Source organism: Numida meleagris, chromosome 7 (genome assembly GCF_002078875.1).
Source record: "Numida meleagris isolate 19003 breed g44 Domestic line chromosome 7, NumMel1.0, whole genome shotgun sequence".
NCBI classification, from domain to species: domain Eukaryota; kingdom Metazoa; phylum Chordata; class Aves; order Galliformes; family Numididae; genus Numida; species Numida meleagris.
Window position 1 is genome coordinate 11,956,011 of NC_034415.1, and position 16,545 is coordinate 11,972,555.

The following is a 16,545-nucleotide window of genomic DNA, read 5'->3' on the forward strand; positions in this document are numbered from 1 at the left end:
CGACATGCCAAGATGAGGTAAATGCCAGAATGGTGACGTTTTACTCACTTTTCTCTGGACTTTCTTTCCCAGCTCCTTTGCTTCCCCCATGCACTGCTGCAGTAGTGGCCCAGCGCTGTGCTGCACGTAGGGTCCCCGGCTGGCCGCCGCCCAGTTCTAAGATGGGTGCTTGCACTGCTTTCTCTAGTTCAGCGTTAGTGCGTGTAGCTGAAGGTGGAGTTGGTCTGTTTCAGGTGGAAGTATGTATAAACTGCTATCAAAGAACAGGCTGGTAATTCATTCAAATGTGATAAATACCTACGCGTCCCTGTCCTGTTCAAATGTAAAAGAAAACTTAAGAGGAATTGAGAAGATTAACAAATTTCAGAAAAGGAAAGGCAGAACCGCAGTGCATCCAACGTGAAATGTCCTCACAAGTGACTAGTTTATGTAGACCATATCCGTAAGAATACCGAGGAACCAGGCTGACAGCTGCAGACAGCTGGTGCTGCTAAACAGAAGGGAAAATACCTACATGCTGAAGGCAGCCTTAGCTAACAAATAAAATATGGTAGTGGACCACTACTCCAGGCTTTTTTCGAACACTACTGGAGTGTAACAAATACTCTACATGACTCTGATTAAGGTTGCGAATGACATGAACAATTATTTAAAAATTCATTAAAATATTCGACTTTATTAACAGTATATTTACATAATTTTCCTGCTCTTGGTCAACCATGGTGAATGTTCAGAGATAAAAAAGCATTAAGCAGTAACCACAAGATGAAAATGTTTTAAACCTATACAATACTTTATACACAAATTTATACAAAGGAACACTTAAATAATACAACCGGACACAAAAATATACACTTTTAGAGAAATTCACATCTGTAATTGTATAAAGCTTTCTTCTGTACTAAGGGGTCCTGAAAATTTAGGACTAAAACATTAGCTCTGTAATGTAAAAGGGTTACTGTGACAGTCCTCAAAGGCCACTATATAGCACACTGACATATTCAAGGCTATCAGCTTATAAGTTCAGTCTGTATTCAAGTTTTGAGGTCCTTGTATGATTATGCAAACATCAGAAATATAGTGGTATAATAAACTGTACTTATGAAAGTAGAGTTTTAGAGCCAATATTAAAATCTGTAGGCTCAAAACACCCACTTAATATTTAAACAAATGTTTGATACTACCATTTGTTCAAAAATAGAGTAAATGCACTTACATAAAAATAACTTTTACTGTTCAGCAAGCGTGCTTGGAGTTTTTATATTAGTACAAACTTTAAAAAACAAACAAACAAAAAAAAACAAATCCACCATGACCTCTTTAAAATAAATGATACCAGTTTACCTTTTCCCTACTTGAGTACATTTACATTAAGGCTTTGAATCATCTGACCCAAGATTTTACAACATTAAAATGAATGGGTCCACGTGGATGCTAGTATGTCTCACTGAGACTTAGCATGAGTAGAATTAAAGCTCACCACCTTAAGGAAACAGAAGGACACATGCTCATACCTTGACTATATTCTTTTGTCTTCCAACTAGGATGTAAAGTTTAATAGTAACAGTATTTCATGGCAAGAGATAAGTACTTAACTTTTTTTTTTAATAAAGAAAAAGCATATTATTAATTTAATAGCAACATCTTTGGAAATTTTTAATTCCTAGAAATTTCATGCAGAAAGATGATTAAGATTACCTTAAGAAATTGTTTTTGATGGAAGTGGAATGTGTATCCCAAACTGCTGATGAAAAATGTCTAAAAAGTCTTCCTAGATTTTTTTTGTCATACATTTGTGTCTTGCAGTAATGGTTCTTTAGCTTCACCAGGAGCTTGAGGGCTGTGGGGATGGCCGTGACTGCCACAGTGTTTCTTCCAGTTGCTGGGTCGTACAGTTAGGTTGGTGTGTTCGGGAATAAACAAGGCAACAAGTAGTGCCAGCAGCACAGAGCACGCCCCAAATAAGAATGGGGGTCCAGGGATTATAGAATTCTGGAAAAAAAACAAACAGCATCAACACAAAATATTAGGCTGGTAGATGTATTCATGTACTAAGATGGCTAAATTACACACATTTCTGAAGTGGAAAGAACTTCTTATTTTCTTGCAACAGTTGCCAAGATAGCATGTGTCTCCATGTGGAATCTTTTAGAAGAAATGTGGACAGATTTAGGAGAGGGAACATGAGCCATTTACTACCGTTTGTTAACTTGCTTTCCTAGGGCAAGTTTTGTGAAACAAAGTAACTCTCCAGCAGTAGGCTGATTTTCTGTGCATTTGAAGCTGGACATCAGCTTGTAGAGCATGCTCCTTGGGAGGCAGCAGGACAGATTCAAGTCTAGCATCTTCTCCCTGCTGACCTTAACTCTTTCTCTCCTTCCTCTCCCAGTACCATTTGCTGCTTCAGTTCCAGACAGGTGGCAGTACACACACACAATGCACCTTTATGAAAGTAGCGCAGAAAAGGTCTTCTGCAGCCTGAACACTGAGCATTTCCACCATCATTCGCTTTCATGGCTATCGACAGACAGCCATAAATCCAGCGTTAACAAATAAAAGTACCAAAGAAAAGCAAAGCAAGGCAGAGATTTTGCTCTAAAATTAACCAGTTAGTGAGACAGAGCTAGACAGCACTGAATGTAACAGCTGAAAATAAGCATTGCTTGCTGCTGAATTTTTCTATTATCAGTTAGGAACTAAAAGATAGAGGGCTTGGCTAAAAGACTAATGGACACCACAACCAAAATGCACAACACGTGAAAAGTAAATACAGTGCAGGGGAACTGCACAGGAGCCAAGAAGGCTGGTACTTATTGGTGCATTTTTTCCTCCTCTTTATAAGGGGGTTACTGTTGCCTATTAGTTGGATCTCTTTGGAAGAGAAATTAAACCACAGTATCTATCTAGTTAAAAAAAAAAAAAACGCTCTGTGAGAGTGATTTAAGAAGCTCTTTTTACATGCTTCATTTACAGTTAGCATGATGGAACATAGCACAGCATCATACTCAAGAAATAATTCTGTTTTTGGAATCAGTAAGTAGAGGAATACCTGTTGTAAGTGGTATTGTGTGACGACAGTTCCTCCTGATGGTGATTCAGGCATGGGGAGTTCATTCAGTTCAACATGAAATATGTAAAATATAAAGCCATAAAGTGCAGGTCCCAAACCATTACATAAGCCTCGAATTCCTGTTATCATCCCTTGAACAACACCTGAGAACGACAACATACACTGTCATCTATTTATATTCATACATACATAAATAAACAATGCTTTTAATTGATTAGCTTAGTCTTTTAAACCAATGTAAATTGGAAAACTTCTTTTGCTGGTGCTGTACCAGGGGTAGCAGTAAAAAAAAAAAAGGGTGCAGGAAAATGGTCTTATGGTACACTCAGGGCTCTTTTTCCATGTTCCTGCAGGCCTAGAGTAGTATTTCCTATGCCACGCTTATTCCAAGACCTTGTTATCAGTCTCATACAGCAGATGAAGCACTGGACAACAAAGCAAGCTTGCATCAAAAATAATGAAAATAAAGAGCGTATTAGTTTTGCTAGATATTTTGCTACTGCTGGGCTTTGTTGAATGTTCTGCCTCTGGGACAGAAGGACTTGACATGCACATATTGCAGCTTTAACAGAGTTTCTGACCTGTGCTCAAGTGCACGGGCTACCACAATGAAGGATGACTCGCTAGACATGTTTGGCTTCACAGTATTCTTCGACTAGAATTCAGAGGGTTAAGGGAACACCCACCTTGTTGGTCAGCATCAGCAGTTCGTGAAACCAGTGCACTTACAGCTGGGAAAGTAATACTGGACATGGCTGCAACAGCTCCTGCCGCCCACATCATCCTGCAGAAAATAAAGACTCAGAGTAACTATTCCGCAGGGACAGAGTCCTGCAGATGGAGCATGTATATATGTATCCATACATACACAAACATAAGCGTCTCTCTTGGATAAAGGATAAAATGCAGAAATGTATCATATTAATTCAGATGTTGAAATAAAACGTACGTACCAAGGTTCGGATCCAAAGCCGTACCACGCAAGCTGTAGTATTTGAAATCCTAGACCCAGTAGGATGGTGTTTTTATTTCCAATGGACCGCATAAGTAAACTCAAAACTATTGTCTGACAGAGCAGGGAAAAATGTACAAGAAAACAAAAATAACATTTTATTCTAAATGTTAAATACATGCAAATAAATTAATGAATTAAAAAAGCAACGTTCAAAAGCAGTACTTGCCAAGTAGTTGGGAGCCTTGCCTCTACCAAAAAAAATAATAAATTAGAATCATTTAACAAGTAATATAGGCTGTCACCCTTTCTCTACACAAAAGGATTCAGTTATCCCAACACAAAGCACTCTGCATATTAATGAACTACACTCTTATCCGGCAAGCTGTTCGTCTAAGTAAGTTAGTTAAAGTAGGAGTGTTAATCAACTGTTAGAAGCTTAGAAGAACAGCTACAGAAAAGGTGAGCGATATTTCTGGATCCACGACATTATGGAAGCTCTCCATGCTGCTTAGCTCTTGCCAAGTTGCTCAGTGAAATACTCGGCAGTAACTCACCTGTGCAATAATGGAAAGAATCCCAAGGACTGCTATAAATGCTGCAACACTTTCAGATGAAAACCCCATTATCTATATATATAGAGAAAAAACAATTTGGTTATTGAATGTGAAGCACATATCGTGTTGTCACACAGATCAGCGTAAGCACAGTCAATGTGAAAAACTGGTATTACTCAACTCCAGCCTAACTTAATTTTTTTTTCCACCAAATAAAGTATGAAAACTAGAGAGGCACGAACAGAATACAAGTAAATGGTTCCCTCATCAAGTAAGAAAGCAGTCTAACAGACTGACGTAATTACAAAATACGAGAAATAGAATGTATTTATCTAAGAAGAGAAGAAATTCTAACAGCAAGAGTACTTAACTGCTGCAAGCTTTTAAATTATACCAGTTATCTATACTTTTTATATTAATTCAGCAGTATTGTAAATTTTCCTGTAAATTTTCTTTTGTTTAAATCTGTATCAAAATGTTAATTTACCTGTCTGAGGTATAGGAAGAAGCTGGAATATTGACCTGCCTCCGGGAGGTAGGAAAGAAAGACTGTGATGCAGATTAGCAGCACTATTGAGTCCTGGCCAACCTTCTTCAAGGACTGTGGCAAGAAAAAATGTATTGGAAAATATTTCATCATCATATTCAGAAAAAGCATCCCTGACTGATAAAAGATACTGAAAAGTACGTGAACTAAGTCACCAAAACATTTTCTGAGCATTTAGCAAGATGGCTGGCAAAAGTATCGGCAGAAGTGCAAGGTTAAAGTATGAGCTTTGCTGTTTTGATTTTTTTAAGCTTGAAACACAGTAGATTCAATGACTGTATTTTCTTAAAAGCTTGGCATTTTCAAATATGAAATAGTGCGTTATTGCATTAACTTACTGCAAAAGGGTCAGCCTGTTCCCATGAAATGGGTGCTCCCCAGGACGCTGGCCTCATCTTCTCTGGCAGCGATTCCGGTACAGCAACAAGAATAAAGCAGATGTCTAACAAGGCTATTGCCGTAGCCAGGACCACAACCAAGCTGTCTCCGTAGACTCGACCAAGGTAGGCACCGATAGCAGGGCTGGTAACTAAGCTTGCTGCAAAAGTTGCTGAAACCTGAAACGATCAGTTGGTAAGGTTTTCAGTATAAAATTCAGAAGTGTTATTACTTACTTTTCCCAACTTTCAGAACCCTGCCCATTTTTATCAGGTAGAGATTAAAGACAGCTTTTTTCCTGGGTCTATGCAGTGTATATTTCTGACAAAATTTTTGAAGAAAATGTTTTTGTGGCTAATTGGACAGCAGTGTGAATGAAGCTATTGGCACTCTTAAATGGACTGATGTCATGAGGTTTAATTAAATACATAGCTGCCTGCTGGTATCTCTGGGAAGCTGTACTTCATATTGGTGAAATGTTAGTATTTTAATTAAAAAAACACCCATGTTCAGGGCCACATTAAATTTAATATGCTGGTTAACCCAACTCATTACAATGGAACGTTACAAAGCAGTTTTCAGTTACCTGCCTGTCCTTGCAGAAAATATTACACTTCAAACCTCTGAAGGAATCCCTCAATCCCTGATGCGTACAGACAGGAGGAAACAATTTAGTTCCTTACCCCTTGCTTTCAGCTATCCCTGCTGAATATAATAATAGATTCTGTAGCTTGAATGCAAGAAATGATTCTGCTAATCCATAACATATAAGCCCATGAAGGCTCCCGAGATTTGCAGGTTACTGGGAGACAACAGAGAAACGGAGGCGAGTTAAAAAGAACTTAAGACAGATGAGTTACCCGGCTACATTTTTTTGAATGGAAACAGCAGGAGCTGTCAAAATACTGTGCAATGACAGTTCCAAAATTACCCAAGAAAGATAGTTTACATTTTTTTAAAAATGACAAGGTAGTTAATACTAGTGTGAGCCCCCAGATTATATTGTTAATGCTGATAAGAACGCTAAGAAAGAGAGGTTTTAATGTAGTTGTATTATGTTTAAGCTACAAGCAGAATATTCAAAAGGAGCCATGGAACTGGGTGACTACAATTTAACCCTACTTCAAGCTGAAACTGAATTCCCAAAGAAGAATTAAAAATATCCATTTTTAAAAGCTTTACCTACTGAAGTGTTCAGTATTGAATACAATAGAAACAGAGCAAAAAAGCAACCATACCAAACCATAGGCCATGCTTCTTTCATGTTCTTGGGTTATATCTGCTACATATGCAAAAACCACAGAAAATGTCACAGCAAAAACTCCAGAGACAGATATAACAGCGAAGTACCACCTGAAAACATTGTGAAAACATAAATAATTAGAACAGCTAAACAGGAGCAGGAAGTCTCAAAACCCGAACACAGTTCAACAGTAACTGTCTTGTTCATCTTTTCCTGACAAATACTATGATGAACTTCGAGCAGTTGCACAATTTATACAGTTGAGTAATTTTCTTGTGCACTGACCATAAACAGCGTGATTTTTTAATACATACAAGAAGCTGTTGTGATTACATTCTTATAGGGAACCAGAGGTTGATGCCAATGACCAAACGCAAGTCAAGAACTTGAGTATTTTGAGAACTTGGGCACTGAGAGATCTCAGTGTTAGCCTTTGTGTCTAGCTTTGTGCTAGACGCTAGTAGGATGTCATTAGAAACATTAAGCTACACTTTGAAACAAGCTACCCCCTGGGAAAGGGATGAAGTAGCCATGAAGAATCCATGTGACCAGAGAGTAAAACTGAAAAGGGGAATGGAGCTACCTGAACCGCTGCCTCTGCCCTGGGTCAGTGCAGTCTGTTATTGCAGCTACACCCTGAGGTACAGCACACGGGTAGTCCAACAATGAAAATTCTGACTCACGTACTACCTGCAGAATGTATGTGCCAGGTAAGAGCTTACTAAACTTGCACATGGTGTGAAAGCTGATGGATTTGAAAACTAGAGAAACGAAAGTATAAAACTGCAGTAACGTTTTAGTTCACAGACGGTTACTTCATGCACAAGTTTTCCTTTCTTCTAGTTGGTTAATTTTAAAATAAGGTGGTCACAATAAAGACCCGTAACAGTTTCTTGGATGGCATAACAGATTTTGCAAATGTGCTAAGTAGTAAGCAGCGGCTCAGCAGGGCGGCAGCTCACACTGGCTACTTCAGTTTGCAAAGTCAGGGGAACTGAGTCAGCCTCCTTCTATGACCAGGTCACCAACTTGGTGGATGAGGGCAAGGCTGTCGACGTAGCCTACCTAAACTTCAGCAAAGCCTTTGACACTGTCTCCCACAGTATTCTCCTGGAGAACATTCTCCTGGCAGCCCATGGCCACTCTTTGCTGGGTAAAGAACCGGCTGGAAGGCCGGGCCCAGAGAGTGGTGGTGAATGAAGTTAAATCCAGCTGGCAACCAGCCAAAAGTGGTGATCCCCAGGGGTCAGTATTGGGGCCTATCCTGTTTCTTATCTTTACTGATGATCTGGACAAGGGGATTGAGTGCTCCCTCAGTAAGTTTGCAGATGACACCAAGTTGGGAGGACGCATTGATCTGCCTCAGGGTAGGAAGGTGCTAGAGCGATCTGGAAAGGCTGGATCGCTGGGCTGAGGTCACAACAAACCCATGCAGTGCTACCGGTTTGGGGCACGGTGGCTGGAAGACTACAGAGGAAAAGGACCTGGGCATGCTGGTCAATGCTCAGCTGAATGTGAGCCAGCTGTGTGCCCAGGTGTAGCCAGCAGGAACAGGGAGGTGATCATCCCCCTGCACTCAGCTCTGGTGAGGCCGCACCTCGAGTACCGTGTTCAGTTTTGGGACCCTCACTACACGAAACACATCGAGGCCCTGAAACATGTTCAGAGAAGGGCAACAAAGCTGGTGATGGGACTGGAGCACAAGTCTTATGGGGAATGGCTGAGGGAGGTGGGATTGTTCAGTCTGGAGGAGGCTCAGGGGAGACCTTAATGCCCACTACAACTCCCTGCAAGGAGGTTGTGGTGAGGTGGGGGTCGGCCTCTTCTCCCAGGTAACAGCGATAGGACGAGAGGGAATGGCCTCGAGGTGAGGTGTGCCAGGGGAGGTTCTGGTTGGGTATTAGGAAAAACTTATTCTCCAAAAGAGCGGTCAGGCACTGGAACGGGTTGCCCGGGGAGGCAGTTGAGTCACTGCCCTGGAGGTGTTCAAGAAATGGGTAGATGTGGTACTAAGGAACACGATGTAGTGGGCAACATCAGTAGTAAGTGGACAGTTGGACTAGATGACCTTAGAGGTTTTTTTCCAGCCTTAATGATTCTATGATTCTATAGTACAAAAGCCTTAATGTTACATGGAGCCCAAACAATATTTTAGCAACAATACTACAAACAAGCATTAGATAATAACCTAGACAAGGAACAAAGAAAGTCTGAAAGAATTTACTAACCATGGGCTGATCTTCATTAGTGGTATTGGTGCACAGGTGAAAAACACCGTTAGCAGCAGGAAGGACTTTCGTCCCCACACGTCAGACAGGGCACCTATGAGCGGGGCACTGAGGAATGATAATAAGCCCTAAGTGAAATAAAACATTTCAGTTAGAATCAAGTGCTTAGAATCGTGACAGCCATCCATACCGCAAACCAATGGTGCGGTAGGCTCTATTTCTACTCAGAATTAACGACTACAGTGCAGCGCAAAGGCAGTATGGTCAAACACTCCTAATCTTCTGCTCCATGTTTGCTAACATGTAAGTTGACTTTTAATATCTCAGAGCTACACAAAACTCAAGACAGATGATCCATCAACACAAGCAGTTTTAGGAACTGTGTTTTGTTTTATATATTCGGAATGCACATGAACATAACTGAAAATACCCTAGTGGAGCAACAAGTTTTAACACCATGTGTGTCATCTGGGATTAGTCAACAACCTTTTCTCTGGTGAGCTCAAATGTACACACCAATCACAGAAAGTAGTACCCTAAATAAAATGATACATATTAGCGTTGCTGGCAATACTTCATTCTCACATTCCGTTTATACTATTAAAGCTATACTGAAAAATCTTTTGGATGTTTCTCTCATCGGATGCAGTCATTTCTAAATCCCACCCATCATTCACCTGAAGCTGTGATTACTTTTGTCACCCTACCTTTACTCCTTGAATTAGACCATTCATTAGAAATGTATGTTTTGGGAAGGTTTCATGTAAAACCTGGAAAAGAAATTGGAACACTGTTATTTACACAATATTGCCAATAAATATTGCTCATCATGCATCCACCTTCCACAGTGTGGCACACCCACAGCACTGTTTACATGGATAGAGAGAGAGATTTTTAACTGTAAGACAGCCAAAATTATGAAAAATTAATCTGCACAGAATACTAAGGAAAATCAACTCAGTAACCACTATTTTCAAGTTAACTATCCAACAACTTAGTTACAAGATATTTATTGAAATTACACAGAAAGAATGACTCCAAATACATTAGATCAATCACCTCAGATAAGCAAAATTTACTGAAGGAGGGAAATTGCTAAGTAGGTTCCTTCCCCATTATTGCTTTGCAAAGAACAGTAGAGTAAATTCAATAACAAAAGTGGCCTTTGGGATACTTTGCAGATATTCACTATGCATCACTGATAAATGTTAAATAATATAGTGGAGCCTCCTGTTCAACAACGGGTACGGTCTATCTGTATTCTTTTAGTTGTGAAATACCAGTGTACTATTTTCCCTGTTATCTGACTTTGAGGTTTTAGCCTTACTAGATGGGAGGCCTCGGTTCCTTCAACACTTAGGGAAGCATTCATTTCAGCCAAGCTCAATATCTGAAATCGAAGTAGAGCAGTACACAGAAAACCTAGAAAATTATCTCAACCCCAATTCTCCACATGCTGCTGTTGACTGTAGGAGACTGGATGGACAGAGGACAACACCATTCTGAAGCATCTCTCCCGGTTCAGTGACTACAGCCAAGGCAGGCGGGTTAAACAGGCACTGCTCTCCAGTCTGACATACGTTACACAAGACGGCTTCCATTCAGTGGATGACATAAAATTTAAATCCAAGAGACTGCTCACGGTTAACAACAGCTTGCAGAACTGCACCAAGATTGCATGTTAGGTGGAGTTTGCTTGGAGATCTTTAAGTCTTTGTTCCATCTAATTAGTAAATATGTGTCATGTAATAGACCAAATCCAAACAGAGCAACCAACTAAACTAGAAACGAATTTGGTACAAACACACTGCTATCAATGTCTTCACTAGTTACAGGGAGGCTTTGCTGTAACAGGGTCTGCTCTGAAGCTTGTTTAAAGCATAGGGAGCTCTTGGCTGATGTAGCTATGTACACACACCTCTGCAGGATTGTACCGAATCTTAAGTTGTTTTGTCCTTAAGCTTCTAATGTGCCAATGTTTTGTAGCCTCTTGAAAGGAGAAATACTTTCATTGCTGTCCTTCTGGTTTTGAGTCAGAAAACATCTACATGTAAGCGTTACCATAGTTCCGCGTAAACAACCATCATACTGCTTTAATTAAATAATTTTGAATTTCTGATTCTGTATAGAAATTAAAAAACTCTTTTCACTTGCATAACAGAGCAGCTCGATGATGCACAATTTTCATTTAATTCAGGTATTTGGAGCCTTTGCAGTAATTACCCATTTCCCAAACAGCAAGAAAGAACTTAAGCAAATCGCTTACCACAAGAGTGGGTGCCGTCAGGAGTCCCCAAGCAAAAAACTCCAAAAATATCACTATCACAGCGTGGTAGACACTAGGTGAGCCTATTCCTTGAGGCTAAAACAAGAGGAAAAACAGGACATTAAAGCATCTGACAAGCTGTCACAGTCACGAGAAATGCATCTGAGCACTGTAAACAGAAGGGTTAAGAAATGAAACAGAACTCCAAACATCTCAGTGGAGTTGCTCAACCCAGTGTGCTGAAGTGCCTAAAAGCTTTGCGGAGTATGAAGTGCACTCTCATCTCAAAGAGAAAAATGAACCACTGACACTGTCAGTCTGGGAAACAACGGTGCTACTGAAAGCAGAAACACTCTTTGAAGGAGTGCTTTTTTTTTTTCATTGAGAAAAACACTTGAGCCCACACAATACTGCATGGAAATCAAATTTTCATAATTTTAAAACACGGTAGAATCCACATTCAGCTATCCTAACATCTAATTACCTACTGTGCCAACCAACACTGTAGTATTTCTGTTAGTAAAAGGCACTGTGGCCAGGTGCAAAACTTTGATAACTCTAAATCAAGAAAGAATCTGAGACAGTGACTGCCAGAAGCAAATCTCAGCAACAGAACTCATAGCTTTCCAAATACTGCTAGTAATAGGCTTCAAACGTAGGACGAGATCTGAAAAACAGATTTAAAATAATAAACTTCAAATTCTTTGGTGATTTGTTATAATTAGAAGCAGCTTTGGGTGAGAACAAGAAGAATGTGAGTGTATATAATCTGCTCATCTTATATATTCTAAAATACTAACTTGTCAAACAAAATTCTGAATTTGCAAATTGAGGAAACAGTGCACTAAATATTTTTATAAGAACTCAGTATACATAACTCATCAGAAATCTTAAATGTATTGTGTAACCTTCAAATGCAGCCTTAACATCCACCGTCCCAGCTTCACGTAAAGACGCGTTGCTAACAAAGTGGCACTGACTTGATGAGACCCAGCGCTTCTACTGAGCAAACACACAGCCCAAAGTCCTTGGTTCCTTTCTCTAGGAGACTGAGGGGGACCTTAGCAACATGCGTGATGGGAGGAAGGAAAGATGACACATCCTGGTGTTGTCATATTTGCTCAGTGACAAGACTAGAGGCACAAACTAAAATACAGGAAATTGGACTTAAACTTCAAACAATGTGGAAACAGGTCACCTAGTGAGGCTGTGGAATCCCTGTCCCCCAAACACAGCTGGACACAGCCCGGCATACACTGCTCCAGTGACCCTGGCTGCAGGAAGCGGTGGGAAGCTGAATTAGAAATCACTAGAGGTGCCTTCCAACCTCAGGTGCTGTACAGTTTAAAGGTCCAGTTAGGTAACATTAGAATCTTTAATTACAAAACGTACATCAGTTATAGTCAGCTTTTCTTTCCAGATTCCAATTTCTCTCAACAGAAAAAAAGATAAACCTTCTAAACAACTGTAGGAAATAAATACAGAAATCCACAAAGACCATTTACCCCTACAGCTAAAAAAGATCACAGTTTAAAAAAGTAACTGCATCAATACACTAAAGGCAAACTAGAAAAGTACCTTCACGTTGTGCTATTTTTCTTTCCCAAGCCCTCTTCAGTAAGCGTTCACACAGATTTCTCAGTTATTTTTTCAGTCTTATTCTCTTATTGCGGTAAATCAAGTCTTCATAGGTACAGAAAGTGGCTATAATTATCTTGACTTCTCACCGTTCCTTGCCCTTTCCACCCACAATTCTTATTTTAGTTTTGGATTAAAATTTCACGCAGCTCTGCACAAACCATAAGTAACAATCTCAGCTGTATGCCTCAGCCTGCTACAGGAAATCAGGTTCACTCTCATCTTCCCTAGATTGCTTTCAAGTTGCCGCATTACCCCACCAGCCACCATGCTGGGGCAGCAGCGGTGCTGTAACAAACCAACCCAGTCCTTCCAAGTACCACAGCTCAAACCTATCCCCATTCTGTCAAAGCAGTGTCTGTCTATTGCTGTTATGGTGGCAGAAGCAAACATCCGGCAGCATCTAGATCACTGCGCTGAACTGCCTTTCTTTTCTATTGCCAGTGACCGCTTCTCACAGGCACTGTTAGTTGTTCTTACCTGCAAAACCAAATGCAAACTAATCACGTCTAGATCGGGCGTAACTATTAATTTGTTGAATGAGTACTTAAAAAAATGCATAATCTTATTCTAGGTAAATTCCAGTAGGTTGTAAGGGAAGGCAAAATTACGAATAGCAAGGAACCCGCACAGCTAGTGTTACCGCCTCTCCTTTTGGTCAGTCTGACAACACGCACCATCATGCGCTGCTTTCTGTGATACAGCTACCAAACTGCACAGAGTTACACTAAAGTACCGGGAGACTGTTCTACGGGATACTGCTAGCACAGTCATCCTTGTCAAATTCTAACAGTGAAATGCTTAAACTACTTACTTGTAACAGTATGTAGTCAGCCACAGTGTGCCTCCTCCACAAACTTTTATTTAGTTTAGCTGAGATGATGGAGGGAAACAAATTTGATTACAACCACCACAAACTTATGCTTAAGGAAGAACCATCCTATGCTGAGTACCCAGGATGCTGAACGCGCCACTAACTCCAGCCAGGGCTCAGGACAGAAGCACAGGCTCAGGGCCGGCCCCACTCCAGGTGCAGGCACCGGGCTGGCGGGGTGCTGGCAGCGGGCTGACTTATGTGGGAGCAGGCAGGAGGGACGTGCTGCATGCCAGGAGCACACCAGCCAGAGAAGCCTGCGGTGCCTGAATCAGCCAAGTATATAAAGCCTCTGTAAATAATAAATATAAATAAAGTGGTAAACATCAAAATTCAGGGATAATCAAACTTATACCCAAACCTGCTAATGTCAGGAAGGAGGCACAGAGAGGGGCAGAAGCAGCAGGAGGGAGAGGCTGGGGGCAGCGTGGCTCCGGTCTGCACGGGGGCCAAAGCACAACCAAGGAGGCCATGAGCAGCACCACGCGCTGCCCAGCCTGCAGTGCCCGGCCCCTCGCTGCAGGAACTCTGCGTGACCTGCAGGGCTGGGAGAGGTTCCACAGGAACACTGGGTAGGTTCTTCCCCTTCTGCTTTTTTTTTTTTAAATCCCTCTCTTCGAACATCAAGATCAGTAAATAAAAGTGACTATAAATTAAATTAAGTTCCTCATTAATAAACTTTACCCCACAACAGTGCTTTACTAAGCAGCCATATACTCTTGCAGGCAAGAGTCACTGAGTTTTCTTTGATGTGAAACGGCTTCAAAATGAACCAATCAGGCTGGAAACTGTACACTCAGATGCTAGGTTAATGACCGGTTTGCTAATTGTAGACGTTCAAGACACAGGCCCTTTTCATTTACCTGTTTCCTGTCGTGTCCCATAACATGTTGGGCAGACAAAGAAACCAGGAAGGCTGGGCACAGAAGACCAGACAGGATGTTCCAACACTGAACTACAACGGCAACCCAGGCATAGTTAAGCTCTTGCTGGCATTATAAACATGTTATACTAGGTAACTTGAACATTTTAAAAATATAGAATCCTTTTCTGTCTCTCGGCAAAGATAACTTGAAAGATAAAGGGCACTTAGAAACACACTGTATCTTGATCAATGACTGATCGTTCCAGAGAGAAATCATTCCGAAGTGCACTATTATGTAATAACAACCCTCCGCTCGTTCTAAAAGGCACGTTCAACACTCATACAAAGTACCCGTGTACACGTGCCACGCCGACACCTGCCCTCTCTCCATCACTTCCACGCAGAGAAAGCGAAGGCCCCCAGGGGCTGACATGTCTCTGCATTAAAGACTTCCTTGAAATAATAACATCGTATTAGAAGAATACGCATCCAATCTACAGTATCGCACAGCAGAAAAAAAATCCACAGGCAACGATACGTTGTCAGCAACACCACTGACAGATTAGATAAAAAAAATCGAACTCTAGCTGTCAAAGCGGGTGCCGAGCTCCTAAAGCCAACCACCGCAGTGAAGAGCCGCGCAGCAGGAGGCGGGCAGCCCGTCGGAGAGGGCAGCAGCGCACCCCCGGCACCCGCCGCCCCCGAGCCCCGGCCGCTCCCTCAGAGGACGGCGCGTGCCGCCCCGCTGCGCTTCCCGCCCTCCGCCAGGACCTGCTCGGGTTCCGCGCGCGCTCTGCTCGGCCGCGCCCGCCGCGCCGTGGGGCGGCCGCAGGTGTCCCACCTGCTCCCAGCCCGCGAGACGACGCGGTTCGCGCGCCCACCGAGAACCCGCCCGCTCCGCGCCGCCCCTCGCGGCCGTTCCTCGTGCCGAGGCCGCACCGGGGGAAGCGCGGCGCAAAGCGAGAGCGGGGCCGGCCGCCGCCCCGCCGCACGGTGGCTCCAGCCGCGGCTCGAAGCCTGCGGGCCGCCCCGCGCCGGCACCTCCCGCCCGCACCCCCCGCAGTCCTCCGGCCCGGCCCGGCCTCACCGTCCCTCCGTCCTTAATGATGATCTTCTTGGCCAGCATGATGCTGCGGTTCACGGCGCGTTTCTTCTTCTTCCCCCCCTGAGTCATTTTACCATCCTCCCCGGGAGGGAGCGGGGGCAGCGCGGACCCTCCCCACAGCCGGGCCTGCCCGTCCCTCCCGCGCGGCCGCCGCCACCTCTCAGGCACACGCCGCCATCTTGGCCCGCCGCCCCGGCGCAGCCGCTGCCGCGCATCACGCGATCGCCCCATTGGTCGACATCGGTCACGTGAGCGGGGCGCACCGCCTCGGCCGTCCGCGCGCCCAGCAGCGCCGCCGCAGCCCCGGCCCCGAGCCCCTCGGAGCCGCGCAAGCGCCGCGTCTCGGCCGTGGCCGCCCCGCCGCTGCGGGCACGCGGCCTTCTGCCCGTCCCGGCAGCAGCGACGCTCTAACACGCACCGCCTCGGCGTCGTCTCCCTTTACCCCAACCCCGGCTGCCTCTGGGACAGATCTCCGAGCCGTGCTGGCCACCTGGGGCCCAGCTCCGCCCGCCCTTCCTCGGGCTCCCGGAGCGAGAAGGGGCAACCGAAGGCGGTTCTCGGGTACGCCTGTCAGGCGTGCGGGGATGCTTCTTGAGCCACAGGATGGAACCACAGCGATAACCCATTTTACAAATCCAACCTGCAGGCATTCTGCGTTCTTACTGTCAGGTTTTTAACTCGGCTTACGAAAGATTTAATCACTGTCATCAGCTGGCCACCTCGGGCTCTGTTTCAGCAGCTGGCAGCAGGGAGCTGGCAGGGCTCGGCTTCCCCAGGGCACTACAGCCACTGCTGGAGAACATCTTCGAGAAACACGTACTG

The 16,545-nt window shown here is 43.4% G+C and overlaps 1 protein-coding gene across 2 annotated transcripts; it reads right to left on the bottom strand.

Annotated features, from left to right (window-relative positions):
* MFSD14A (major facilitator superfamily domain containing 14A) lies at positions 46-15,944 on the bottom strand. 2 transcript variants are annotated; one of them, XR_002441081.1, is made up of 13 exons: positions 15,706-15,944; positions 11,242-11,337; positions 9,683-9,745; positions 8,976-9,103; positions 6,743-6,857; positions 5,465-5,683; positions 5,067-5,180; positions 4,580-4,651; positions 4,024-4,136; positions 3,757-3,854; positions 3,050-3,213; positions 1,699-1,992; positions 46-224 (listed from the first exon to the last, which is right to left on the bottom strand). XR_002441081.1 is itself a non-coding variant. In XM_021404497.1 (12 exons), the coding sequence occupies exons 1-12, from the start codon at positions 15,790-15,792 to the stop codon at positions 1,786-1,788; spliced, it is 1,476 nt and encodes a 491-aa protein (XP_021260172.1). In that variant the 5' UTR covers positions 15,793-15,944; the 3' UTR covers positions 657-1,785. The 2 variants fall into 2 exon arrangements, 1 of the variants encoding a protein (XP_021260172.1); XM_021404497.1 differs by lacking the exon at positions 46-224 and having other exon boundaries at positions 657-1,992.